Source organism: Mucor velutinosus (assembly GCF_035048745.1).
Source record: "Mucor velutinosus strain NIH1002 chromosome Unknown tig00001564, whole genome shotgun sequence".
Taxonomy (NCBI): Eukaryota; Fungi; Mucoromycota; class Mucoromycetes; order Mucorales; family Mucoraceae; genus Mucor; species Mucor velutinosus.
In genome coordinates, this window is record NW_027041906.1 from 2,180,298 (window position 1) to 2,206,431 (window position 26,134).

General features: G+C 38.7%; 9 protein-coding genes across 9 annotated transcripts; 6 read left to right on the forward strand and 3 right to left on the reverse strand.

The window, feature by feature from the left end:
• Positions 1–484: 484 nt before the first annotated feature.
• Positions 485–766, reverse strand: ATC70_011007 (Inositol oxygenase (Myo-inositol oxygenase); the record flags this gene model as incomplete). The annotated part of the gene is made up of 1 exon (XM_064830210.1): positions 485–766. The coding sequence occupies one exon, from the start codon at positions 764–766 to the stop codon at positions 485–487; it is 282 nt and encodes a 93-aa protein (XP_064682712.1).
• A 5,003-nt stretch (positions 767–5,769) lies between these two features.
• Positions 5,770–6,189, reverse strand: LEM3_3 (alkylphosphocholine resistance protein lem3; the record flags this gene model as incomplete). Its single annotated transcript, XM_064830211.1, has 1 exon — positions 5,770–6,189. The coding sequence occupies one exon, from the start codon at positions 6,187–6,189 to the stop codon at positions 5,770–5,772; it is 420 nt and encodes a 139-aa protein (XP_064682713.1).
• A 163-nt stretch (positions 6,190–6,352) lies between these two features.
• Positions 6,353–7,567, reverse strand: ATG27 (type II membrane protein; the record flags this gene model as incomplete). The annotated part of the gene is made up of 2 exons (XM_064830212.1): positions 6,353–6,752; positions 6,810–7,567. The coding sequence occupies 2 exons, from the start codon at positions 7,565–7,567 to the stop codon at positions 6,353–6,355; spliced, it is 1,158 nt and encodes a 385-aa protein (XP_064682714.1).
• A 447-nt stretch (positions 7,568–8,014) lies between these two features.
• YCK2_6 (Palmitoylated plasma membrane-bound casein kinase) lies at positions 8,015–9,833 on the forward strand (the record flags this gene model as incomplete). Its single annotated transcript, XM_064830213.1, has 4 exons — positions 8,015–8,338; positions 8,395–9,141; positions 9,229–9,595; positions 9,667–9,833. 4 exons carry the CDS (start codon positions 8,015–8,017, stop codon positions 9,831–9,833), a joined length of 1,605 nt encoding a protein of 534 aa, XP_064682715.1.
• Positions 9,834–11,459: 1,626 nt separating this feature from the next.
• ATC70_011011 (uncharacterized protein) lies at positions 11,460–13,289 on the forward strand (the record flags this gene model as incomplete). The annotated part of the gene is made up of 5 exons (XM_064830214.1): positions 11,460–11,744; positions 11,805–11,927; positions 11,992–12,317; positions 12,372–12,669; positions 12,735–13,289. 5 exons carry the CDS (start codon positions 11,460–11,462, stop codon positions 13,287–13,289), a joined length of 1,587 nt encoding a protein of 528 aa, XP_064682716.1.
• A 6,108-nt stretch (positions 13,290–19,397) lies between these two features.
• Positions 19,398–21,387, forward strand: ATC70_011012 (uncharacterized protein; the record flags this gene model as incomplete). Its single annotated transcript, XM_064830215.1, has 7 exons — positions 19,398–19,628; positions 19,875–19,943; positions 19,999–20,106; positions 20,162–20,531; positions 20,607–21,040; positions 21,102–21,190; positions 21,258–21,387. The coding sequence occupies 7 exons, from the start codon at positions 19,398–19,400 to the stop codon at positions 21,385–21,387; spliced, it is 1,431 nt and encodes a 476-aa protein (XP_064682717.1).
• Positions 21,388–22,200: 813 nt separating this feature from the next.
• ATC70_011013 (uncharacterized protein) lies at positions 22,201–23,925 on the forward strand (the record flags this gene model as incomplete). Its single annotated transcript, XM_064830216.1, has 6 exons — positions 22,201–22,302; positions 22,357–22,401; positions 22,448–22,646; positions 22,695–22,820; positions 22,876–23,068; positions 23,124–23,925. 6 exons carry the CDS (start codon positions 22,201–22,203, stop codon positions 23,923–23,925), a joined length of 1,467 nt encoding a protein of 488 aa, XP_064682718.1.
• Positions 23,926–24,021: 96 nt separating this feature from the next.
• Positions 24,022–24,571, forward strand: GLO3 (ADP-ribosylation factor GTPase activating protein, ER-Golgi transport; the record flags this gene model as incomplete). The annotated part of the gene is made up of 3 exons (XM_064830217.1): positions 24,022–24,108; positions 24,167–24,284; positions 24,342–24,571. The coding sequence occupies 3 exons, from the start codon at positions 24,022–24,024 to the stop codon at positions 24,569–24,571; spliced, it is 435 nt and encodes a 144-aa protein (XP_064682719.1).
• Positions 24,572–24,675: 104 nt separating this feature from the next.
• On the forward strand, positions 24,676–25,209 carry ATC70_011015 (uncharacterized protein; the record flags this gene model as incomplete). The annotated part of the gene is made up of 2 exons (XM_064830218.1): positions 24,676–24,906; positions 24,964–25,209. The coding sequence occupies 2 exons, from the start codon at positions 24,676–24,678 to the stop codon at positions 25,207–25,209; spliced, it is 477 nt and encodes a 158-aa protein (XP_064682720.1).
• Between the last annotated feature and the right edge of the window lie 925 nt (positions 25,210–26,134).

Sequence of the window (26,134 nt, forward strand, 5' to 3'; positions counted from 1 at the left end):
TACGCAATGAGTCAAAGAAAAGCATAACAAACACAACATCAGAGAATGTTCAGAACAGCTCGTTGTTGTTGTAACAAGAATGCATACATGAGCAACGTGCATGGTAATAATCGGATGTAGAGCAACACAAACACGTACAATTGCAGGAGCAACAGCAGTATTATAAGTGTACAATACAACATAATGACCAAATGTTGTTTCATGTGATGAAGCCACAGAGGCAACACAAACAACAATCCACGGCCATATAACATAGTAGTATTACAGCAGCAATACAGATATATAACAGCACATCATGCTTGCTGTTCGTACATACGAAGCAACAACATTGTAAGCATCCGTTGAGCTGATCGTATCACAGCCAACAAAAGAAAAAGAAAGCGTAACAAAGAAAACATCATGAATGCATTATCATGAGAAAGGAAGTAATAACAAAAACGTCCAGAGAAGCTTTATGCCATTACGACCAGAAGAAAAACAATACTTACCACTTACCACAGCCACAAATAGACCTGAGAATACGAAGCCACCGGAGAAATACCAGAGAAGGAGCATACACCACAAATAGTAGACCAAAGGAGACCAGACTAGCAGCAGCAACACCATCAGCAACACCATCAGCAACATCAGCAGCAACACCAGCAGCAACACCAGAAGCAATACCATCAGCAACACCAGCATAGAAAATCAAAGAACGGGCGACACCAGAGACCAGACAAAGATTAAAGAAGCAACTGACAGAGATAGAAATCAAAGAAGCAATCATCAGACAGGATAAACCAAAGAAGCAGGCAGTAGAAATAGCAGAGAAGTAACGGCAGCAGCACTCACGTCAAACAGGCAAAAAAAATTATCAAAACCTAATAAACAAATTCGATTAGTGCTGATTTTACGTATTCCAGTGCTCGCTATTGAATAGTGCCTACTATATTCCACCTCGAAGAAGCAGTATCAAATACTTTTAACAATGCAAGAACGTGTTGTTAGAAGCTACAGTGTTATTTTCAATCAAAAGGGTTCCAAAACCAATACGGTTTGATACTAAACGCGTTTTGCAAAAGGGAGGAAAAACGGGGGAATGGAAAAATGGGAGGGCGCCATATTCGACGTCACGGCCAGTAGATTTGGCCTCAGTCTTCTGCCGTGGCAGCCGTCGTAACTGCTGCACTTTAATTTGAAATTGTGCAGTGGGTATTTTCATGTTCAAATTTGACTTGATCTTACATTCTTTAAACGTTTTTGCTAATTTTGATTATGAGACTTGTCGTTGTTATACTTTACTTTCTAATGCACTTATAAAGAGTCAGTCAAGGCGCATCGAATGACGTTGGTTACATTCAGCTTTTAGACCGAAAATACAGAACAATCTTGAAATATTTGAAAATAGGTTTTCTGCAGAAATGTCAAAATTCAGCATATGAAAGTTCCAGAGAAACAGTATACAATGTTGCATTTTACCATTGCGATCAATTTGATCCAATATGTATCATAGAAAAAGTCTTCGTTTTTGGGGTGAAAAACGCGATCGTTTGGTTTTCAAGAATTTTGCCTTGCTAATACTCATGAAAAAATGAGGATTTTTCATGGATTTACAATGAGCAAAAAAATTTTAAAAAAAAGCATCAGTTAGTCAAGCGTGGCTAAGAAGGTACGTTTGGCGCTATTCCAAGCGTCGACAATGCTTTGTAGCATGAGTTATTCATGCTTCAAAGTGGCTAAGTTTGAACAGAATTTGGTCTAAAAATAGGACAAACTAGGGCTTTCTGCCAAAGAACTATGTAAATTACAGCTCTGCTTGGTGATATAAATGCTCTGCGTTGTACGGAACACAATTTCTAAATGATAGACGCTTTTATTCTAACTCTGAGGCTCAGGTCTTTCTTTTTGAAATGCACGAATACAGTAGTTTTATACCTTGAGCATCACTGATATTATGCAAACTTGAAACTAGCAAATTGCACGGTTTGAACCCAATGCTCATCAGGTCAGCAAGGCACTTTTGACTGTCGTCCGCATTGTAAGCGCCGTATTTATTAGCCGTAAAACTAAGCCCATCCACGACTTTAAACACTCACCTTTATTAAGGTGAGATGACTGAAAAAACTGGATAGGCTGAGTCGTTGTCAGCACAATGGGGAAGCAAACAACAAAGCTTTGTATCAAAGTTAAACGATTAGATATTCATGATACCTACAAATCCTGTGATACAAGATTCGACACCAGGAGACCACAGTGGAATCGTGTTTAAATGGTTCACAGACCTACACTGCCGGAAAAGCAAATGATCCAAAATCAATCGCTCAAACATTATTTTCCACTAGAATATAATACTGGCGTATGTTGCATATAAGCATGCATCTTAGGGTACATTCACTTTCTCCTCAAGCCACTTTTTACAGTGTAGCAACATAGATGATGTTTATCGTATCACATCACATCTATGTTTACAAGTCCAGTCAACTGTGTGTGCACGGTCGCCTCAGGAACTACAATACATTCAATCTCCTTAATGTCAAGATGTCCAGATCCATCTACACTACATGAAACATATCGACTTAGGTAGCTTCTCAGCAAGCTATACTAACAATCCATAAGGCTCCAGTGGCCTGCTATTTATACGTATACTGCAGTGAAATCAGGTTTAAATAGATTTCACAAAAAAAATAAAGCAATAGTAAAATACAATAGAAATCAACTGTATTTTATTTTGTGTATAAAATGAACTGAAGATCCTGGAATTGAGTAAAAAAAGAAGAGTATTTATACATTTGCATCTAGCTTGTAGGATTAGTGATGATAGAGAGCAATAGGTGTTGCTATTGCGATATCTGGCAAATGTTGTTGATGTTTGATTTAAAGTGGTAATCAATGCAAGAGCACTGGCCATAAGGGTCGATTTGAGTAACCTTGATGGGCTTGGGTGAGCTATCGTCATAGCATGGTTTAATGTAACCTTGATGGTTTAAAGTGTCATGTTTGTAATTGAAGTGTAGAACCCTTCATCTGAAATATTGTGCAACTATGGAAACAGGGCATAGTTGTCATATTTGAATATGATTGTTATTGTTCTGATTTTATTTGGATAGCGATAACATCTCTTATTACGACCATCATGGGTGTGATTGAATACACTGTGACCAGGAGTGATTCATTCACACGATGTGCGAGGTAAGCGTACATCTTTACTTTAGTGTGTTTAAATAGTTGTTGATTTACATTTGAGCGCTTTATTAGTAGATTCAAATAGGATGAACTTGAATGAGTGCTATTTGATGAATTTTGGTTTTTCAATCAAGTTGCGTTAGGGTTGCTATTTCATTGCAAATCTAATCTTGACCTTTGAGCTTCAGGAGAGAACCTGTCAGCTACAAGAAGTAACTGCAAGTCATAGATCGATGGATTCGATATTGAAAATCGTTCTATTCAAAAATGTTTCTTAGCATTTAACTGTATTATGGTTCGGCAAAGATTAAAAGTTGTGCTGCGCATTTTACGAAAAAGGTGGAGCAGCTATTCCAAGCTCTATGTTAATGAGAGAATCTTTATATTAGGGTTATTATATACCCTCTTGAAGGGGTTGCTATTCATATGGACGAGTTTTTAGTCGCTACATTGGTTGTCAAATAATCAGGCAACAAAAGTGTAAAGTAGCCCATATAAAAAAGAACAGTGTTTGGATGCTGTTTCTTGATCAACTGTCAACTCAACATGGCTTCTCCATTAATTAGATTTTGTTCCTCTTTGTTTGCTCTATAAAATGAGACCTCGTTGGGACATCTACGATACTTCTTTGTAAAGGTCGTTTTTTTCACCCTCCAGTTCGAGTTTACAGTGGCAAAAACACGTTTTTTTTTTAATAACACCACAGAAACATCTATGTGATGCTCAATTCTATAAAATAAATTTAGGGCGTGGTATGACTAATAGCAATGCACAAAAAGAATTTTATATGTGCTACTACAGCAAAAGTTAACCTTGAGCGATTGTTTTTCGTCAATTTGGCTGGGGATGACCTTTTCGGCAGTGTAGCTCCAGGAGAACTGATCCTACCTCTTTTTGTCAGACTCCGAATAATAGGTAACAATTATGTCTGTGGAATACATCCACTATGATCTGCATTCCGACAGTTCATCCAGTTACCAGATTTAGATATAAACTGTATGTACACTGGATTAGATGTACGATATCGATTTATACTATGATCATGAGAAGATATGGACTTCAGATACGCTAGTACTATAAGATTCATACTATATAAGATATAGGCTATAGATGGCACCACGGACATGGATGGCACTATAGACTTATACTTGTATTCCGACATTGACTACGGATGTTTACCATATCTGGATAGGCACCAAGATTAATGCAATATGAGCTTGTTGCTTCAGATGTGCACTTCATGATCCACGCTATAAGACACATGCTTATATCCGTAATACTAGCTACAGATACTTTATGTACTACAGACTTGTACTATATATGAGACATGCTATAGACATGCATACGATATGCTATAGACATGCCATATATCCAGATACATGCTAGAAATGTATGCTCAGCGATATACATTCAGATATGTACTATTAATATAGACTAAGAAGACTGTACCTATCGGATACATGCTACTAGATCGATATTAATTATCCTTATAGAAAGGATAGATCAGGGTACTTCGGATGAGAGTCTAATTATTCATCCAGACAGAGCTAAATCATGATTAGCTTGCTGGAGTTGTCTTTTAGCATGATTAGACATTAGTTGATCTGAGTTGACTTATTTGTCAATCTAATTAATAGAACTTTTATCCATTGTTATAGTATATAAGAAGGATCATCTACCTGGCCAGTAGAGAGACTTCAGTTTACTTTACACCTGTCAGTTTGATAATAAAATATACCTTTATCAAGTTGACATTACTGTTTTTTATTCTTTTTTTTCCGTGAATTTTAGTCTGTAAAGCCTCAAATTCCACAATGTCCACACAATCTATACTGCCAAAAACAAACTCAAGTAGATTTGGTACCTTCGTCTCTTTGAAAACCTTAAACTCATGAAAACCTGGCGGGCCTAAATCCAAGCGTTGGGAAAGCTATAAAAAGTGGTGCCATTTAATGCGTATTTTATTTTTGTAGGAACTTATTGCTATGGATTAAGGGCGATGGTCGTTGTGGAAAAATCTCCTGGTTTTCACTTTTTGAGTCTTTTTTTTTCTAATTTTCCTCGTAGCAGATGGCTTTTGATCTTTATATATAACTGTGTTGTTGTTACACAGAAATAGCTTCTCTAGGTTAGTCGTCAATGGGTCCTTTTACCAAAGGAATGGCCGTTAGTTCGATCCGTGCCTTTGTCGATTTTTCTTGTTGCATTGTTGAGGTTACGTGAGATGTTACTGGTGCCATAATTGTATCTGTGCCATTGATGGCGCTCTATGCGTTCTTAAATGGACATCTTCGATTTTCGTTTTTTTTTTAGTTTTCCTCGTAAATTAAGCTTTGCTTCAGACATTAACATGACACCAACTTGCTACTTCCACAAAGACTTAAGCCGAACTCAGTATTCCGGCACAAAGCGTTTTGATTCTATCATTATAAATCCAGGGAACGCAGATTAATTTGGCTTCTGTTCCAAAAAGTATATAGTAATGTTTATTTCATCTTAGTGTAATCATAGAAAATCCTGCGGGCAACGATTATGTTTGCTAAGTGATGTGCAAATGAAATTATGCTTTTCATGAAGCACGTTGTGTAAATGTAAAACTAGACATCATTAATCTCCATCAAAGAACAAGCTGTCAAGGACTATAGTTTCATTCATTGTATTATGCACGAATTGTTGCTGCTTATCTTTTCGTTTTTCGTCTTCCTCTGGCTCTTTCTCTAGCATGCTCTCTTCGAACTCTAGAAGGTTAAAATCTGGATGCTGGACATCTTTGTCACATCTGACTTCTTTGCTAATGTTTGTCTTGATTGATATATGAAACGATTTCCACAAATGAGACAGCCCAGCAAAGTGGCCTCCTACTGCTGCCAGTGTTTGCAAGCCATCGTTGAATCGAGCAAGATTATGGCTCAATCGATTCAAACAAATGCGTGCTTCATGCAACTGCTGATCCAATTGAACGTTATAGTCTGACGTGATGTCGATGCTGCTTACCAAGGTGTCATTTGCATTCTGGCTTGATAACATTTCACACAATATTACGAAGCAAGACGAAAAAGATGAGAAGCATTGATACAGTGATGACATTTAATAAGGTATATTTAAGAGACTGCAAATTAAACGAGACACACAAAGAAAGCAACAAACTGAATTAAATAAACTATACATAAAATAATGATCCTCTGATCTTTTACTTCTTGTGACAAACAAGAGTTACAATACATGTGATATCATCCACTTTTCCGCCTCTATAATTGCTTCCATGCGCTTGAGCAGCCTTTGCCCAGGGACTGAGACGTTTGGGATTCAAACTTAAACGACGAGCCTTGTCAGTCAATGTTTTGGCCAGCCCTCTGATGGTAGCGGTGACCAACTCATTATCTTGATTATTCTCCAGGATAGGACTCATGCCCTGATTGATTAATTCCAATGTCTCCTCAGAATACATGTTATCAAAATAACCATCTGTGGCCAACAGGATCAAATCTCCGTCTTTCAGAAAGAATCTCTTTGTGTCTGCATCTTTGGGCAAGTCAGTGACTAATTCATCACGGTTTGGGTAAGTATCGGGGACGACGGTCAGCTGATAACTACACAGTAAATATGTATTAGAATAAGAGACGAGTCAAGGTGCAAACGATACATACGGGCAGTTGAAGTAATGCTGTTGACTTGGACTTTCGTATACGATTTTTTGATCACGGACCAACAGAAAAGCAGAATCACCCAAGTTGCATGTCGTCATTTCACCAGTTGATTTTGATAAATTCAAGATACAAGCAGTGCTGCTTCCAGCCGAAACTTTCCCACTCTTTCTCAGTTCATGAAAAGCAGAATCTAGGATTTGATGAGCGTCAATCGACTTTTCATTCTTGGCCACAACAGCAGCGTTATCCATCAATGTCCATGAGAAAAGAGCTGGGTCCACGCCAACAAGACTCCAGCCACCGACACCGTCTGCCACACCAATCGCAAGACCTTCGGGTGTGTTTGTTTGAAAAAATGCATCTTCTCCTGCATCCACTTTGCCTGCTTTTTGATTTTCTTTCCAATATGGTATCTTTTTCGATGTGGGCGGCGCCTTTTGACGAGTCTTTGGATGCCAAGCAGCATACGCAATGAATTGGAAACTTTCCGATGTGTTTGTGCTTGGTAATTTAGAGTTGTCGTCTTCCACGATAGCTGAGGCTGTGTTGGTGAGCAAAGCGGATCGACTTGTAGAGAAGCTGCGTGCACTGCTGCCACTGCTATTGCTGCTTTCCACTAGTATAGGCTGTTGTTGGTGAAAGTACGACGGTAAATGTGCTGCTAATGTTGGTTTGATTATCGCTGAATTTGTCCATAATGGTCTAGACGACCTTAGCAATAAAGAAGCGGCTGCTATTCTTTGTATGTAAGGTCTCATTGTAGTGATGGATGATATGATAGAAGGGGAGAGAAAAAACAAAAAAAAAAAAAAAATCTGCCTGCAAAGTCGGACGAATTAAGATGTGATTTTGAAGCTCGTACGTCACATGTAGTTGGGGAAGAGCCGACATCAAGCGCACGCAAGGCATTTGGGTGGTGATTGTAGTGAACGAAGGTTCCACCAAAACCAGACCATGCAGAGATCCATTTGAGAAATTTTGTTCTTGCTACTGCGAAACCAACTCTATTGGTTATGAGCTCTGCAACAGCTTCGTCCCACAGTCAATGAGAGTAACAGGTGTTTTCGATGTGAATTACACAAAAAGTGAAAACGTCTATATAAGTTGATCTAAAATCAAGCAATCTAAACTTATAGACTCCTTTTCACTCTCACTTTTCCCTTCCCAATCGTTTCCCTCTTTCTTCGTTCATTGGTCTATACAAAATGGAAGAAAAGACTGAATACACTACCTATACCACTACCACTACCACTACCACTACTACCACTCATCAAAACAGCTCTGAAATGAGCGATTCCAAGACTGAACATGAAGTCGTTTTGAATGAGAAGATCGATCAAATGTCCCATCACTCCGCCTCTGCCCACGGAAATGCTGCTGCCATGGAGAAGGGCCAAGAAACCAACGAAGAATACGATGAACATGGTAACCAAATCAACTTTGTCATGTCAGAGACTGAAATCAAGCTGGTTCGCAAACTTGACTTCATGTATGTGATGCCATACATTGCTGTCCTCAATTTCTTGCAGGTAAGGACATACACTCACAAGTTACAGACTCTATGATTATTAATGCATATCTATAGTTTTTCGACAAGTCTGCTCTTAATTACTCTGCTGTGCTCGGTATCAGAGAAACTGCCAGCTTGGATTTGAAGCAATTCAGTTGGTTGGGCTCTATCTTCTATCTTGGTTATCTCCTCTTCCAAGGTCCTAGTATGATCTTGATCCAAAAGATGAGATTGAGAATGTACATTGGCACTGTCATTATTCTTTGGGGTGTCGTTTTGCTCTTGACTTTCTTGGGCCACAACTTTTCTCAACTAGCTGCTCTTCGTTTCTTGCTTGGTTTCTTTGAAGGCGGTATCTATCCTTGTTGTATTATGCTCATCAGTTCTCTTTACCGTCGTAAGGAACAAGCTGGCCGTATTGGTGTCGTCTACATTTGCAATGGTATCGCTCTGTCTTTTGGTGGTCTCATCGGTTACGGTATCGGTAACATGGACGGTGCCGGTGGTTTGCGTGCCTGGCAATGGATCATGATCATTCTCGGTGCAATTACTATCCTCTTTGGTATCGTTTCATTCTTATTTATGGTTGATAACCCAAAGTCCAAGGTTCTCTGTTTGAGCTCTGAGGAGGAGAAGATTGTTGATGCCCGTATGCGTGACAATGCTGTCGTCCGTAGTAAAGAAATCAAAATGAGCCATATCTATGAGTCTCTCAAGGAACCTCGTTTCTACATTTTCTGTCTTTGCTCCATGCTCATCAACTTCCAAAACAGTGTTCTCAACACATATAGTTCTCTGATCACCAAAGGTTTTGGTTTCACTGTAAGTACAACTTTGTAGCACAAATGTATACGCACGCCATCGAATGATTCTTTTGGATTCTGACTAATAACATTTGCAATCTATTAGAGTTTGAATGCTATTCTCTTGACCATTCCATCAGGTGTTACTGATTGTCTCTTCATTGTCATTGCTGTTTGGTATAATCGTCGTTATGGCAACACTCTTTATGGTGCCTGTGCCTTCTTGTTCGTTGCCATCATTGGTATCTTGTTGTTGGTTGTCATTCCTGTTGCCAAGGCAAAGCTCTTGGGTCTCTATTTGACTTGGGCCTACGCTGCTGGTTATGTTTTGCTTCTTGTCTCTGTCGCTAACAATGTTGCTGGTTATACCAAGAAGATCTTTTACAGTAGTTCCATCATGGTCTTTTACACGTTTGGTAATTTTATTGGGCCCTTTTTTATGGTCGAAAGTCAAGCACCTTTGTTCGTTGGAGGTAATTGCAATACTCTGCACCAACACGCTTTTGCTAATGTCTTTTTTTTTTTTTTCTTTCTCTCTATATAGGTATGGTTGGTTGTATGGTTGCCAATGCAGCCACCATTGTCTTGTTCATCTATGCTCGTTGGGACATGGCCAGAGAAAATCGCAAGCGTATGGCCAATCATGTTGAGATGGAGGTTACACCTGATATGACTGATGTCGAAAACAGAAACTTTATTTATCGTCTTTAAACCGTTACTTAATGTGAAATGTCTTTCCTACTCATTTTGTTTCGTTTGATTACAACTACTAATTATATCTACTCTTTGTAACAACTCAATAAAAAAGTTACATCTAATTCTACAAAATCTAGAAAAACAGGAATGTCGTTGTGCATGTATTTCCCTGAATTTGATGTATTTGCACACAATTCATTTTGACCTGGCACCAACATGTCATTTAGAGATTAAATCGAATTTCTTGTATACAAAAAAATCATTCGGTGTTCCTAATTTTATGCAGGAGCAAAGAGTTGAGGTTATTCTTACAACCCCGCCCAGGAACCTTAAATAGGAGGAGCGAGGTATTTTTACTCTTAAATGCAGTTCTTTGTGGATCCGAGTTTAGACATATATAGCTTAGAAGCATAAATTATAATTGGAAAAACCATGTCTATGTTGAGCATCGTTGTTGTACAATACCACATGGATCTGATTCAAATAAGACAGCACCAGATAAAAATTGTGGAATAAAATGATAATCGTGTACTTGGAATTAACACTCAACTTTGTATCAGTAGTTGATCAGAGAGATGTGCACATTTGACCAGTGCACAAGATTGGATCTCCTCCTGTGCAGCTATCAATTCACGTCAGGATCAGTACCGGAACCATATTTCTGCGCTTTACAATACGGCCTATATAAAATATACACGCATGATACATTTTGTTTACAATGAGTAATTTATTAGAAATTTTACTTATTTTGTCTATGTAACCAAAGTTATTCATGGCTGCCGAGAATGATACAGTTGCAAGCGGGTATATTGAAATAATTTGATCGCGTAGATTGCAATGTGTAACTTAAGAATTGATACATGTTACATGGAATTAAAAAATGACAAAAATAAGAAATAAAGAAAACGCATGGTAATTATCCAATGCACATCAAATTATTACATACATGGAGTTTTTAGCATCGACGACATTTTAGTCAAAAAAAATAAGAGCGCATTGTAGAAAGACCAGATCATGTATTATCGGAACCAATACTGTTTAAATGGGCAAAAGCGAATAGAGAGGAGCACAAAAAATATAGCAAATTTGATTATGTACTTGTTGGTAACCTTCTTATATTTCTTGTGGGGTCTTCCACGACATATAGCCATTAAGGGAAGGTATTTTAGGGTATCTATGCAGAGTGATGTTGGGGTTGATTGAATATGGCGATGAATGTTGGCATATATAGAAACTCTGACTACAATCTTTGAATCTAATGCAGGTATGATATCAATTTAGGGACTTTAACAATGGCTATAGCTATAGTTAGTAGGGACGTGCGAAACTGGATCCAAGTTTATGAATATCTTGAATAGTGTTTAACATATGTATTCATTTACACAGTAGCCTATCATATCATTGATGCTACAATCCCTCATTATCAGTGGATTACACATCTCGTTTCCTCTTTCTTCCTATTTAATAACAGAGGACTTGTCGGCCTCTCTTTCTCTCTTCCCTTATTTACCATTTTCTTGGGGACCTTTCAAACCCACACTGCCTCTATTTTTTTTTAATATTGCATCGAGAAAAATAAACATAGCTTAGATTGCATCACTTTACACACCTCTTCTTTTTCATTTGCTCTGAAAAAAGGCCATGACATCAAACAATAACTTTGGTTATATCAATAATCAATTCACATCATTCAGTCATCGAAGCTACAATGATTCTCGAAGCCCGATCGTCGAACTTGAAAATGCACAAACAGTAGATTCAATGCCACATGAAACGAAATGGCAATACAGCGGAAATAGAGATGATTTCTACAGCGCTTCCTCAGACACTGGCTATGAAAGAGGTTATTCCGACGAGGAGAAGGCACTGGTTCGTAAGATCGATTGGATGGTTATGCCAATTATCTGTATCCTGGATTTCTTACAGGTACAGCAGCCAGCAATTAGAGCATCCTTCCCGCCGTTTAACACTAACAACCACACACAGTTTCTAGATAAATCAACCATCAGCTATGCTGCTTTAATGACATTTAAGACTGATCTTCATTTGGTCGGAAATCAGTTTAGTTTACTGGGTTCTATTTTTTACCTAGGATATCTTGTATTTCAGGTAAATATCTGCCTCAGTTTGACCCTCATTTTAGTGTAGAGTGTAATTTCAATTCTATTTGTAGATACCAAACAATTATTTATTGCAACGTATTCCTGTTGGAAGATATATTGGTGTTATCGTTGTTCTATGGGGAGCCGTGTTGATCTGTACTGCCTTTGGAAAGAATTTTTCCCAAGTTGCGGCCATGAGATTTCTCCTAGGTTTCTTTGAGGCTGGCATCTACCCCTCGTTGACCTTGCTTGTCAGTACTTTTTACAGAAGATCAGAGCAGGTTGCTCGCCTTGGCGCTTTCTGGATCTGTAACGGCGTGGCTCTTGTGGTTGGTGGTTTTGTAGCCTATGGTATTGGCCATATTGGCAATCCAGGGGGACTGAAAGAGTGGCAATGGTAAGCTTAGCAAAAAGCACACTATTCTCTACAAGCAATTAAATGTTTTGACAGGATCATGATTATTCTCGGTGGTGTCACTGTCATTATGGGTGTCTTCTCGTTTTTCATCTTGATTGACTCTCCTAAATCGCCCTCACTCAGGTTGAATGCCGAGCAGGAAATTTTGGTGGAAGAAAGAACCAGGGATAATGCTACTGTGCGTACAACTGAAGTCAAAACAGAGCAAATCTGGGAAGCTGTCAAAGAAGTCAGGTTTTGGTGTTTTGGTATAGCTTGTCTTTTGATTAACCTTCAGAACGGGGCAATGACCATTTACAATGGCCAGATCACTGCTAGTTTTGGTTTTGATGTAAGTTGTAGATGTAAACTAAAAGAGTCTAGTACGTTCCAGATCTAACTCTATTTTCGCAACAGCAATTACAATCCATGCTACTCACTGCAGGTGCAGGTGGTTCCACCATTTTATTCATTGCAATTGGTGTCATACTTGTACAAAAGACCCAGCAAACCATCTATTCCGCCTGCGGTTTGATGGTCACCAATATTGTTGGTATGATTTTGCTTTTAGTGATCCCTGTGACCCGAGCCAAATTACTTGGATTCTACATGGCCTGGTCTTACTGCAGCGTTTATGTTCTTCTCGTAACCTCTATTTCAAATAATGTTACCGGTTACACCAAGAAAATCTTCTATAACGGCGTTCTCATGATCTTTTACACAGTCGGAAACTTTGTGGGACCATTGATGATGGTTACGCCCCCTTACATAGAGGGAATGCTCGGTTATTTGGCTGCCAACTGTGTTGTCGTTGTGCTACTGCTGATTGCTCGTTGGAGAATGGCTCTGGTGAACCGTCGCCGCTTGCTTTTACTGGCGCACACATCTGCTGCAAGCATAGCTGCTGCAAATACATTTACACAAGACGATATAAGCGATGAGCAGGACCAAAACTTTATTTACCTTTTGTAATTTTACATTTTACCTACAAGAATTAAGCATAAACATCTCCCTTTTATAATTTTCTTATTTTTTTGCGCTGAATCATCAACTACAGTTAATCTAAACACATAATTTCTCTCTATCCATGCATAACATGAATTGCAGCGATGCAAATCAGACTTCATCCAATTTAATAATAATCAATCATTACTTAATGCTATTTATTACCGGGTAAAGGGATATTTGTGTCCATTACATTTTCTTCTGTTTCGTAAAATTCTGAATGTCTTTTCCGATTACAAACTCAAATCGAAAACTCTATGGGTACAAAATAATTAACTCAAACAGAAGTCAATTATATGTGGCACAGTTGACTATAACCATTAAAAGAATATTAAAAGTGTGTTCTAAGAGCTCATTTGAAGTTAATCTATTACTGAAACCGTTATTTTTACGCTGATATATGAAGATCGACTCCAACTGCAAGGAGTACTATGCCGGTATTTCGAGCCCTGCAAGCACAACCAGCATTCTACTGACATGTACATGTTGGCTGTTTACTATCACATGAGAAATCTTCACAATTTACCTTTAATAGTGAATCTGAATCTTGTACAATGCTCCACACTTGTATCAACGGGAACAACTCATACTTGAGCAGACAACATATCTGCGTTGGCTCTTACTACTCAAAAGTATACAAATTACAGCCAAAACTGGATACATTTTTGAGGTGTTTTCTTGAGACAGAACCCGTTTTGGACTACCAGAAAAGCACCAAACAATTGCTCTCGTCTTGCACTTGTTTTCTGACACCTTTGCTCAGGTTTTTTGGGACATCAAAAACATCATTAAAAGCCCTGAGGGATACCTCATGGTTTTTGTCAAAAATCAAGCGATCGCGTTTTTCACCACAAAATGAAGACTTTTACTATGACATACGAACCTTTTAGCACTTCGGTGGAAACCAACTTACGTTCAAACGGCTCGCGCTGCCGTGGGCCTTTGGCTAATATCCCAAAATTAATATAGCTAAAATATTAGAAGAACCCTGATTGTTCATTGATATATAATCACTAATCATGTGAGTGTTTATGCTTCGGATGGTTTTCTATCTTCGCTTTGGTGAGAGCCACCCTACGCAGCGGCAGCTCGTGCTACTGATTGCTCTTGCGTATCTTATCAAAATGCTGCTACTTTCATCTTGACCCTCTACTTGCACATGAAGACCCTTTATATTATCTGTGGATCTGACTCTTATCTGATGCTCTACATCTATATACATGTAGCTACTTCATATACGGGCAAGTAGCATACTGGTATTTCCATTTTTTAGCCCTTAGTGTCCATAATACAGCAAAATTTGAATGCATTTGAGCTGCATTTTCTCACGTCCAAGGCCGTTTTAGATTGTCATAATAGGACCAAACACTTGCTCTCATCCGGCAGTTACTTTCTGACACCTTTGCTCAACTTTTTGGGGATCAAAAAAACATGAACAAAAATCGACCAAAAAGCATGAGGTACCCCTCATGGTTTTCATCGAAAATCAAACGATCGCGTTTTTCACCTTAAAAATGGAGACTTTTACTATGGTATATCTTGAATCAAAATGTTTCTATCGATCCAAAGCAACCTCTGAAATCATCTTTGTGGGACTCTGATATGTAAAATTTGACTTTTTGGCCAGAAACCTCTTTTCATATTTTCTTAAATCATTCGTTAAGTTTATCCAAAGCATCTATATTACTTAGTACCATTGAATGCGCCTTGAAAAGTACTCCAAGAAAGCTTAAGAAAGCACAGGATGATCATTATATTTTACTTAGTCGAATCTGCAAAAGTAGCTCAATCAAGTTCAAAATTATCAAGATTTGTCCAATCTGGAACAAACTATGATTCTGGGGTTGAATTAATTTTGGCTTGTGGGGCCGGCTGGCAAACTCAATGCCCTTTTCATACTGCAATACAGTAGTAAATGCTCTTGAAGCGTATGAAAAGTAGGTGGCAGGCCATAAAGCTATCGTTTATAATGATATTTTATTGCATTCTATATCGTTCATAATGACATCGCCTTGCATTCTATATTTAATAACGTTAGTCTGGACATTGACGATTCATGGGCTGCGTAAGATGTCTGCAGTAAGTAGTGAAATCTCTGAGGTTTTGAGATGTCGTTCAAATAAAACGTTGGAAGCATTGATCAGAGCAAAGAGGGTAAAACTAACAGTGGTTTTTGTTGATTGATTGTAAAATCATTATTCTCATATGAGCCAGGTCAAACAGATGCCTTGAAACTTAGGTTCCATATTAGGGTTGTAAAGTGTCTAAGGACTGAACAATTATTATGTTATGATGATATTAGTTCGAAATGTTCTTCTTGATCCAAGGCAGCCCTTGAATTTACGTTTGCGTGATTTTGATATACGGAATCTCAACATTCTCGCCAAAAACGTCATTTCATATTTTCAGAACTTGCTCAATAAGCTCATTCAAAACACATTGCGTAGATGGTATTATTAGATGCACCTTGAAAAGTACTTTTAGAATGCATTAGAAGGCATGGGATGATTATCACAATTTACATAGTCAAATCTAGCAAAATAGATCGAACAGGTCGATTTTGCTTAAGATTTGACCAATCTTGAATGAAACAGATTGACCGAGGAATAAAATAGAGTTGGCTGCTCAAAAGCCTGTCTCATGAATGCAATGATGCTTTGAAGATTGCGAATAAGGAATTATGAGCTCCAATTGATTAAGCCTTAGCCTGGCTACTTTGAGCTTCTTTTGTTTGAAGAAATCTTATATTTGAGAGATTTAATCATAGGACATTGCTTATCCAAATACTAAATTGACATCCTGTTTGAGTTGCGTATGATTCCTCAAGCTATGATATACGGTGCACTTAAGTTGCGCTTTTCGACTTGAATCTAATGTCTCCCCCCATAGCAGTAATAGTATTGTACATGTTTTAACACAGTGAAACAGAGACGCATTTCTAATATCACTATACTGGCCGATCTATCTCGCTACACTCGATGTCGGCGTCGCCCTGTGGGCTCTCGCCAAAGACATTTTAAACCAGATATTATAATATTTTGGTATATCAAGTAGATTTTAAACAACCAATTATTAGTTAGTAAAAGAAAGTTTATACTTGAGCCACCAGAAGGAGGAAAGGAGGTATCTCCCTCAGCATCCTTTTTGCTTATACTGATATCAAACGAAGTCTACTATCGAGACGGTATGAAAGAAAATTCAAATTTTATGCAGCATTTGTAAGCCATAATCTCCATTTTCTGATAATAGAATTGTCATATCATTCTCTGCTGCTGATGCTTTTAATGAGGTGGCGACATAAAGCTGGTTATGTGTAAATACAGGACTTGTGTAAGATCTACAGCAACTTCTTTGAGATATTGTCATTGCGAAAGGAATGTTTTTAAGGAAAATCCCAAAAAGGGCATTTGGGTTAAGCAATTGCCCTTTCAATTCCATGGTCCCTGTTTAATCAGCATCGCAATCATCATTATCATCATCAAAAAGGGCATTTGGGCCAGCCAGCAGCAATGCCACCACCAAAATCGATTAAAACCCAGCTTATTTTTTTTCTGTTCAAGATTGGACAGATTTTGTCTTTTTTCGACTTCTTTAATCTATTTTATGACATACGACTATATAAACTGTAATGATCCCCCCTATGCTTCCTAATACATTCTTGAAGTACTTTTCTAGGCGCTTCCAATGGTGCTAACGGTAATAAGTTTTTTGACTGAAACTATTGAGCAATTTAATAAAATTTGAAATGAGGTTTTTTTTTAGCAAAAATAGCCTAATTTTGCATATGAAAACCTCATAAACGTGATTTCAGAGGTTACTTTGGATCCAAAGAAACATTTTGATTCTATACATATCATAGCAAAAGTCTTCATTTTCAAGGTGAAAAATGCGATCGTTTGATTTTCGATGAAAACCATGAGGGGTACCTCATGCTTTTTGGTCGATTTTTGACAATATTTTTTTTTGACCCAAAAAGTTGAGCAAAGGTGTCAGGAAGTTACTACGACTCAAGTACAATTGTTTGGCGTTATTCCAGTGGCTCAGAAAGGTCTACATGTCAAGATATGAAGGCTTGAAAACTGTCCAATTTGGTTATGCTTTGCTTTATGGCGTTTATTTACACCGCATGAATCACATCCTTGGTAGTCGAAATCCTCTGGAAGGGCCGTTCTGCAAGCGTGTGCAATTTCCAATTCGAACAGGAGGCATATTGATTTTGGTAAAGCTAATTCATGCAAATTTTGATGCGTTATGTTGTTGGTAAGCTTATTAACAATTGAAATAAAAACTTGAAATTGCTGTTTGAATACTATAGTTTTGCATTTTTGCTTTGCTATGGTAAAGCCACCTCATAAGTCAATGCCACCAAATGTTGAATTTGATGCATTATGTTCTTGGTGGATGGGCATAGCGCCTCCTCCAAACCTCCTTCCCAATGCCGACTTCGCCGGTGGTTTATTCACCTTGTACTGTACTCAATTCTTTAAATTTTTGAAAGGATACGATTTGTTTGTCTACTTTTTTTTTGAATGTTTTACAGTATATATAGTGAAGATTGAAGTAATACATGCGACTACCACATGTTATACTATATCAGAGATCGTAGGATTGTGATCTCAAAAGTGCACGCCCTGAGAATCTTTTTTGAAAAATGCCTCGCAGATGCGTTGAGCTCGCTAACAACAGCAACGCAACATAAGCGTGCTACCTCTAAAGGGCAGTGGGAATCTAAAGAAGGGTGCCTGAACACAATTATGCTGATGCTTTTGTGTGCACTCGGATTTCGTAAAGGCTGAAGCTTCACTTGAAATCATGGTTACATGTATTTGATCTTTTGAACTTGCCATCAGAGTTTGTATCGCAAGAGGCTGGGTAAATATAGATTCTGGATATCTCGATGGCGTTCAGAACATTGACAACAAAGCCTCAGCCATGTTAGCTTTGGAAATAACTAGTGGCTGGTGTCATCTTCTGAAAGCGCAGTTAAAGACTACAACATGTTTGAGCCCAAATTGATCCATATATGGAAGCATTCAATCATTGACTTCAAACAATCCTTGGCACATACATTAACAATGTGAAAGCCATTACTAATACAGGCTTTGATGAGCATGCAAGTATACAAAAATCTCCACAATCAATATATGAGATCATTAGTCTGTCATGTCAAAACCTAGTGCGTAGATTGGATGCCGTCCTCGAGGCCAATTATATCGTTTGCATATGTATGCAACAACCCCTGAATCCATACGTTTGTTTCAACATTTTCGTTCTGTGTTGCAGAGCATGTCCATGTCCGTGGAATTGCACCGCACTCTTACAGCACTACAGGTATCATACGAGCTCAAATGATACATTTGTGGTAAAGTTGATTAAGTTTGTACAACACTCATTATCGACTATAAAATTTATAAATAAAAATGCCATGTGGCTGATATTTAAAAAACATGTTACCATGAAGAAGTTGTCAAGGGATGTTTTATAGGCCATCGCTCTTGAATCAAACGTTGAGTATATTTATCAGAAACTACGATTTTATGGCCACTTAAAGAGTCAGGACACATGCGAGCAATACTAAGAAAGCAAGTGAGCCTTGTACGCCGGTCAATTTTGCTCAACGCGGATGTTCAATGTACTAGATAGTACACCCGAAGAAATGAAGCTCGCTTTATATTAAATAATCACCACTGAAAATTGATTCTAATGTAGCACGGAGTCCTTGCAATATCCAATGTTATATATTTCTTCATCAGGTGGGATATACGATAAGGATGAGAGAGGGAGAGGGAGAGGAAAAAGAAGCCGACGGGCTCGATGGTGTAGGTATATGAGATGTTTGTAACTCCAATGTATTTTTGCATACAAATATACAAGCCCAATCAATTCTTTTTGGCTGTTTTAATGATGTGCAATGTACAGAACAGGATAGTGCATGGTGGGATCTTAAACGCAAAATCTATTCGACGACTTGTCTCTAAAGCAGCAGCAGAGCTATTACTTTGCTTTTCTTTCTTTTTCTTTTCTCCTTCATACTTTCTTTGTCTCATCTATTATTACTATAACATTTACTTTCAAATGACTTCAAAAGAACAGTGTTCAGCCGATTACATTGAATTATCGATAAACGAAAATAATGATAGCGATGAACCACCGGATAGTAACAATCACAAACAAGAGCAAGATTGCCAGCCTACAACTGCTTTATTGACAGACCAGGACAACAGCAGCGAAGAAGATTTCATCATTTATGAGTCTGGAAGAAGTAAAGCAACCGCTCCGAAACATGAGAACTCACTCGCTATCCAGGTAAAAATCACCTACACATTTACTCCCTACTTTTTTGTATATCGTTTTTACAAGAATCTCCTTACAACAGCAACATTTGAGTGATCCTTCTTTCAATTTCATCTGAAAAACAGAATGGAGCTCTCAATTGCTGTTAGATGGATGTACTATCTTTTTCGCCTTTATACCAATCTTTTAAACTTTACTTCCAAATCTAAATCAGCCAAAAAATGGTCTTCATGTTCTAACTATACCTTAATTACTCAGGCATTGCCATCCTTGATCATCTCTGTCATTGGCCTCGTCTTTGCTGGTGATTTGATGGACGAGTTCCAGGTTTGTAGCTGATAGAATCGGAGGTAATTTCCATATCTTAACTTGCTTGTTACAGCATTGGGATGTCTTTTTGAAGACAACAGAACTCTTTATTCTCTTGCCTATTCTCCTCAATCTCAAGGGCAATTTGGAAATGAATCTTGCTGCTCGGTTCTCAACTTCAGTAAGTTTTCAAATCAATGTAATTAAGTTACATGTCACTAATCTAGCTACCATAGTCCAATCTAGGCGAGCTTGACTATGGACCTACTCGAAGATCTCTGATCGTGGGCAATCTTGCGCTGCTTCAAGTGCAATCTCTTGTTGCAGGTGCTATTGCAGGTGTCGCATCATTTGCTCTTGGATTGATCACCAAACCAGGCAGCAGCACCAGCTATTATGAAATGATGTTTATGACATCGAGTGCCATGGTATCTGCTTCCTTCTCTGCTGGTATTTTGGGCATATTTATGTGTGCGCTTATCCTTATATGCAGAAGATTCGATGTTGATCCCGATAACATTGCTTGTCCTATGGCATCTTCTACAGGAGATATTGTAACATTGGTCTTGCTGGCCACATGTGCTACCATATTACAAAATGAAATGGGTTAGTTTACAAGTTTGAGAGATATATGAATTGCCAAAATAACGCAGATCTAACTAAATCTTCACTTTTGGATAGAGAGTATTCTTAGCACCATTATCTTTATCATTATGCTGGCCATGATACCCTTCTTTGGATTCATTGTTTGGAGGAACACGCATGTCAAAGATATGCTGTTTGCTGGATGGACCCCTATCATTCTGGCCATGATGATTTCGAGCTTGGCTGGTATCTTGTTAGAAGCCTACGTGGAACAATACAAGGGCGTGGCTTTGCTTACACCAGTGTTGATCGGGTTGGCTGGTAATTTAGGTTCCATCTATGCCTCGCGTATTAGCACATGTTTGCATGCCGAAACCAAAGAGAACTACAAGGCGGTAGAATATACCTTGTTAGCCATGAACATTCCCGTGCAGATGGTCTTTTTGATTATCATTTGGGCATTTAGTATGGGCCAACTGCAATACAATGTCTGGTTCTTCTTATCGTATTTTGTCATTTCGATGGTTTGCGTAAGCGTCTCACTGAATTTGCAAGCAATCATGTACTCATTACGTCTTTTTATTTTTATAGACTTGGATTTGCTTGAAGATAGGCAAATTAATGACCTTGATGTTTTGGAAGATGGGATACGATCCCGATAATTATGTAATTCCTTACTTGTAAGTGCAACCTATGGAGAGACTTGGAGCACTGGAGTTTGCCATACTCACTGACCTTTCGCTGTAGAACTGCTTCGATTGATGTAGTAGGCACTATACTTTTAGTAGCAACATTTAGAGCACTGACAACCACTGGTGCAACTGATATGGCATTGGAGACTGTAAAAGCAGCGTCAGCATCAGCAACTGCGACATGATACATGTCATGATCATGAATACACGATACCCCCCTCCTCTCTCTCTCTCTCTCTCTCTCTCTCAAATCCATCTAGATGCATTAGAGTATTTGATCATTGACACTCTTGTATATATATATATATCCCTTCCCGTGCATTGTGTAGATAATTGCTATTGATTCATTCTATACTTTTGAATAAATTCATACGCTTCATCGAACGATGAAATGTCTTTTATAATTATCAGATCGAGTGATTCAAAGTGATGCCTGGAAAAAAAAAAAGATCCCACAGCATCGTTTCGGGCACCGCCTAATCGTTTTTGCATAAATCTTTTGCTATCCACCAGAAAAACGAGCATTCATGGCAGTCAAAAGGCACTTTCCAAAGGCCAAAGTATACAATAAGTAGCATACGCTACCAATTGTAAAATGTATCATGCAATGACCTTATCAAACACTTGCTAAACATTCATATTGTGCGCATTTCAGCGGAGCAATTAATGATACATTTGCATTCATGTAGCTTGCCCTCCTATCTAGCAGCGTTGGGCCGCCATTCATAGTATTATCAATTACATGCTAAGCATTATATAGCAATAGGTCCTACTCAATGGCATACGCTCTATCTCTAGCAGAATGTCAAGTCCAAACAGCCAAATTTATGATGGTGATACAATTTGCAAATATTTGGTGGGGTAATAAGGTTTATGGACACCCTGCTTTGTTCATTTACTACTCATCACTTGAGATTAGATGTTTCGAAATTCCCTATTTCTCTCTTTCACTCACTCTCTTCATTTTTCTTTAACCCGAAATACATTACCTGAGCTAAATGCAAATGCATCGTTTGGCTTATAGACTACCAGTAGCTTCATTCAACCATTTATCGCTTGTAAAGAAACGATGCAGCAGCATTTCTATATATACCCGTTCTGTATGTTATATCACGTTCTTGTCCGAGGCTAAATGAGAATTAACAAGTCCTTAGATTTCAACAGAGACTCATTTACATTTTGAGGATGATTTACCAGAGGTAATATGCAACTCGACAGACTGGCAAGTGTATTGACCTGGAGTAGACCCATGTTTTGCATCGAAAACTATCAGGTGCCCGTATGTTTATATTAAACAGACCCGAGAAGTTAAACGCACTCAACCTGGGCATGATAAGAAACATTGGACCACAACTCAAAGCATGGGACGTATCAAAGCTGGCCAAAGTGATATTGATGAAAGGTGTAGGCAAAGGAAAATTCAGTGTGGGTGATGACATTTTGGGTATGTCTTGCATGCATGTGTTATGAATGTAAGCTAACAGATCTGTAGATGTGTTGACAAGAGCCAAGGCCAAGGATCCTGATGCATTGTACTTTTTTCAAGATAAATTTCGGCTCGTGCAGATGATAGCGACTTTGCAGACACCGTATGTGGCGGTTCTGGATGGATATGCCTGTAAGTGTTTGGAAGGGACACCAGGGGACATTAGGCTCTTATACATTGAACATAGTGGGAGGCGCTTTAGGCTTGTTTGTACATGGGCCCTTTCGAATCGCTACAGAAAAGACCATTTTCGCCACACCAGAAGTTAGTTTGGGTGCATTTTTGAATTCTGGATCTAGCTTTTATCTATCAAGACTGGACGGAGAGATTGGAGCGTATTTAGCATTGACAGGACACAGATTAGAGGGTATAGATGCATTGTAAGCATATCAGTGGGACAACATTCCGGATGGTATACTCACACCATGTGTCCAGCTTTGCAGGCATAGCTACACATTACATTCCATCATCGAGATTAGCAGCGTTGGAGGACAGACTTATTGATTTAGAGACATCAGAGCACGAAATTATTCAACGAGTGCTGGAGAAATTTGTGGACAAGAAGCCAGTAGAGAGCATTGGATTTCCCAAGGACATTAGAGAATCCATTGATCGATGCTTTGCATTTGACACAGTAGAAGAGATTGTGGCGGCATTGGACAAAGAGAAATCATCCAAATGGACTCGAGAAACCAAGCAACGATTAACTACATTTTCACCCACGAGCCTCAAGGTGACATTGAAGGCATTACGAAGAGCAAAGACCATGTCACTTGTGCAATGCTTGAATATGGAATTTGATCTGATCCAAAAGTTTCTGGTCACTAAAGATTTTCATGAAGGTGTGGAAGCAACATTCACAAGCAAACCTCGCAGAAAACCACAGTGGCAACCTCCTCAGTTAGCGGGCATCTCTGAGGATGACATTGATCAGCTGTATTTCTTGGACGCGTCGCCTAATAATCTCTCTTTACCATCTAAAATGGATCTGAGGACATACCCTTACTCTCGATTTGCATTACCCAGTGAAGAAGAAGTGCGATTAGCGGTGACAGGAGAAGGGCCTGAATTCAAGGTGGAAGGCAGATTAAAAGAAGAGGAGGAGATTATTTCATGGTTTGTGAATGGACATAGAGGCAAATGGGGTGTTCGTGAAAAGGTCCTCGATATACTCGCTAGAAAGACAGTTGGGACAGAAGAAGAAGGCCTTGTCTGGTTACCACAGCAAAAACAATAATTCCGAACGAATCAGTGAAAAGCCACTGTTTAATTCTGATAATCCTTTATTATATACTTTTCTTTCGCTCTGTATCGGTATTCTATATAATATATCATGTCAACCCACTACGAAGTATTGCAAGTGAGCGAAATTGCCTCTCTAGACACTATTAAACAAAGATTTCAACAACTGATTCTTCAAGTAATTGAGCCTTATTTTCGTTTGAAATATCTGTCAAAATTACTAAGCTTTTTAGTAGCATCATCCTGATAAACGCACAAACAACAATGATGACACTCAGGCACACAATATTCTGAAGGCATGGGAGGTGCTGAGAAACCCTACAAGCCGCAAAAACTATGACATTGAACTCCAAAGTAAGATGATTTAGCAATGTCAAGCAATGCTCATGGGAGACTCATGAAAAAATCTAGGTGAGAGAAACAAAGAAAATATCGCCATTGGAGCCGAAGTTGATTTAGATGATATGGAATACGACCAAGACGAGAAATCCTTCTCACTTGTGTGCCGCTGCTCAGGAGAATATGTGATTAAAGAGGATGAATTAGAGGCCGGCATTGATGTAGTTGGATGCAACAACTGTTCTCTACGAATTCGAGTGCTATACGATGTAGTAGAAGAAGACGAAGAAGAGGACAATTGAGAAATTCGACGTCATGTATTAAATTTCACCCTGACACATTTAGCTCGCTCTCTTTTCTTTTTAATTTCATTACTCTCCCTCCTTCCATATACATATGCCACATCATGCCAAGTATTCTTAATCTCGCTGTTCGCCTACAACGACACATACCATTATTAGCAAGAGCATTTACAACGAATAAACCTACACCGCCAACTGTAAGGCAGAAAATTGTTTTGAAGGACGAGGAGTTGGTTGAGACATTTGTCAAAGGATCCGGTCCTGGAGGTCAATGCATCAATAAACGATCCAGCTGTGTAGACCTACGACATATTCCTACCGGCATTCGAGTTCAGGTAAGCATGCTTGAAGCAGGGCGCCAAGGTAGACAGCTCAGCGGTTACATAATCTAGTGCCAGCAATCTAGATCATTAGCAGACAACAGAGGCATTGCTCGAAAACTACTGCGAGAGAAATTGGATGAGCTGATCAATGGCAGCCTAAGTAAAAATGGACAAAAAGCAGCCAAGATAGCCAAGCAGAAAGCACGAAGAGCCAGGCGAGCCAAGGAAAAGTACGCTACCAACCCATCACAAACGACGACAGATGGCACGACCGCATCACCGGCTCGAGGCAGCAGGAATTCAGCAGAACAATAAAAAGGAGGACTGTAGTGCGCTTGTCGCCAGCGCAAAATGATGGACAAAGGGGATCTAAAATCGAATGTAAAAGAAGGAAAAGAAGAAAGGAGGAACTTACACAACACAGCAGTAGCAGGAGAGGTGGAGGAGGATTTTGTTGAGTAACCAAAAAAATCAGGTATCGACTTTTCTGCTGAGAAAACCCCCTTGATTCAAGCTGAAATAAAAGCCTGTTTGTATTAATATATACAAATTGTATAACTTATCAACAGGAGAAGGCCTTTATGAATATATAAAAGTATCGTCATTGGAAAACGATGTTTGCTAGTTTGTATGGAAAACAGGAGTCCAAATATTGCATTTGATTCACTTGACGGTTGCATATAATGAAGCTAATGTACATGCATTGGGATCTGTATGGAAAGCGCACGGGCTAAAGAACCAATCGTTCGAATTAATTAACCTTGGCTTTTTATCTGGACCTTTTTTTTGTGTCTTATAGTTGTGCTGGGCTAACAGAGTTTGTGAGAGAAAGAAGGAGATGCTCTCCTTCACTTGGCCAAAATTATACGTCCCCTCTATATATCTCCCTCTGTGATCTCTACAAACTAAAAAATAAGAATCTGTTGTCAATAAAAACTACGGCGCCCCTTTGGTCAGTCTGTCTTGAAGAAAAGCATAAATAATGACATAAAGCAAGGTCTCCCGTTCTCGATCGATTCTTTTTACTGTCCAAGGGATTTGTTATTGTTTTCGAGCAGCAGCAGTTTTGACTTTATATATACAATATGGTACTATTTGTTTGTGTGTAAATGCAAGCACGCAGAGATAATGGACCGATGTGTGGTGTGCATGCAAATTTAGTTAGATTGGTTTGGCCTATCGCTCGTTGACAGTTCTAATGAATCGCGGTATAACATTGAATATGACTCCCTATGTGTGT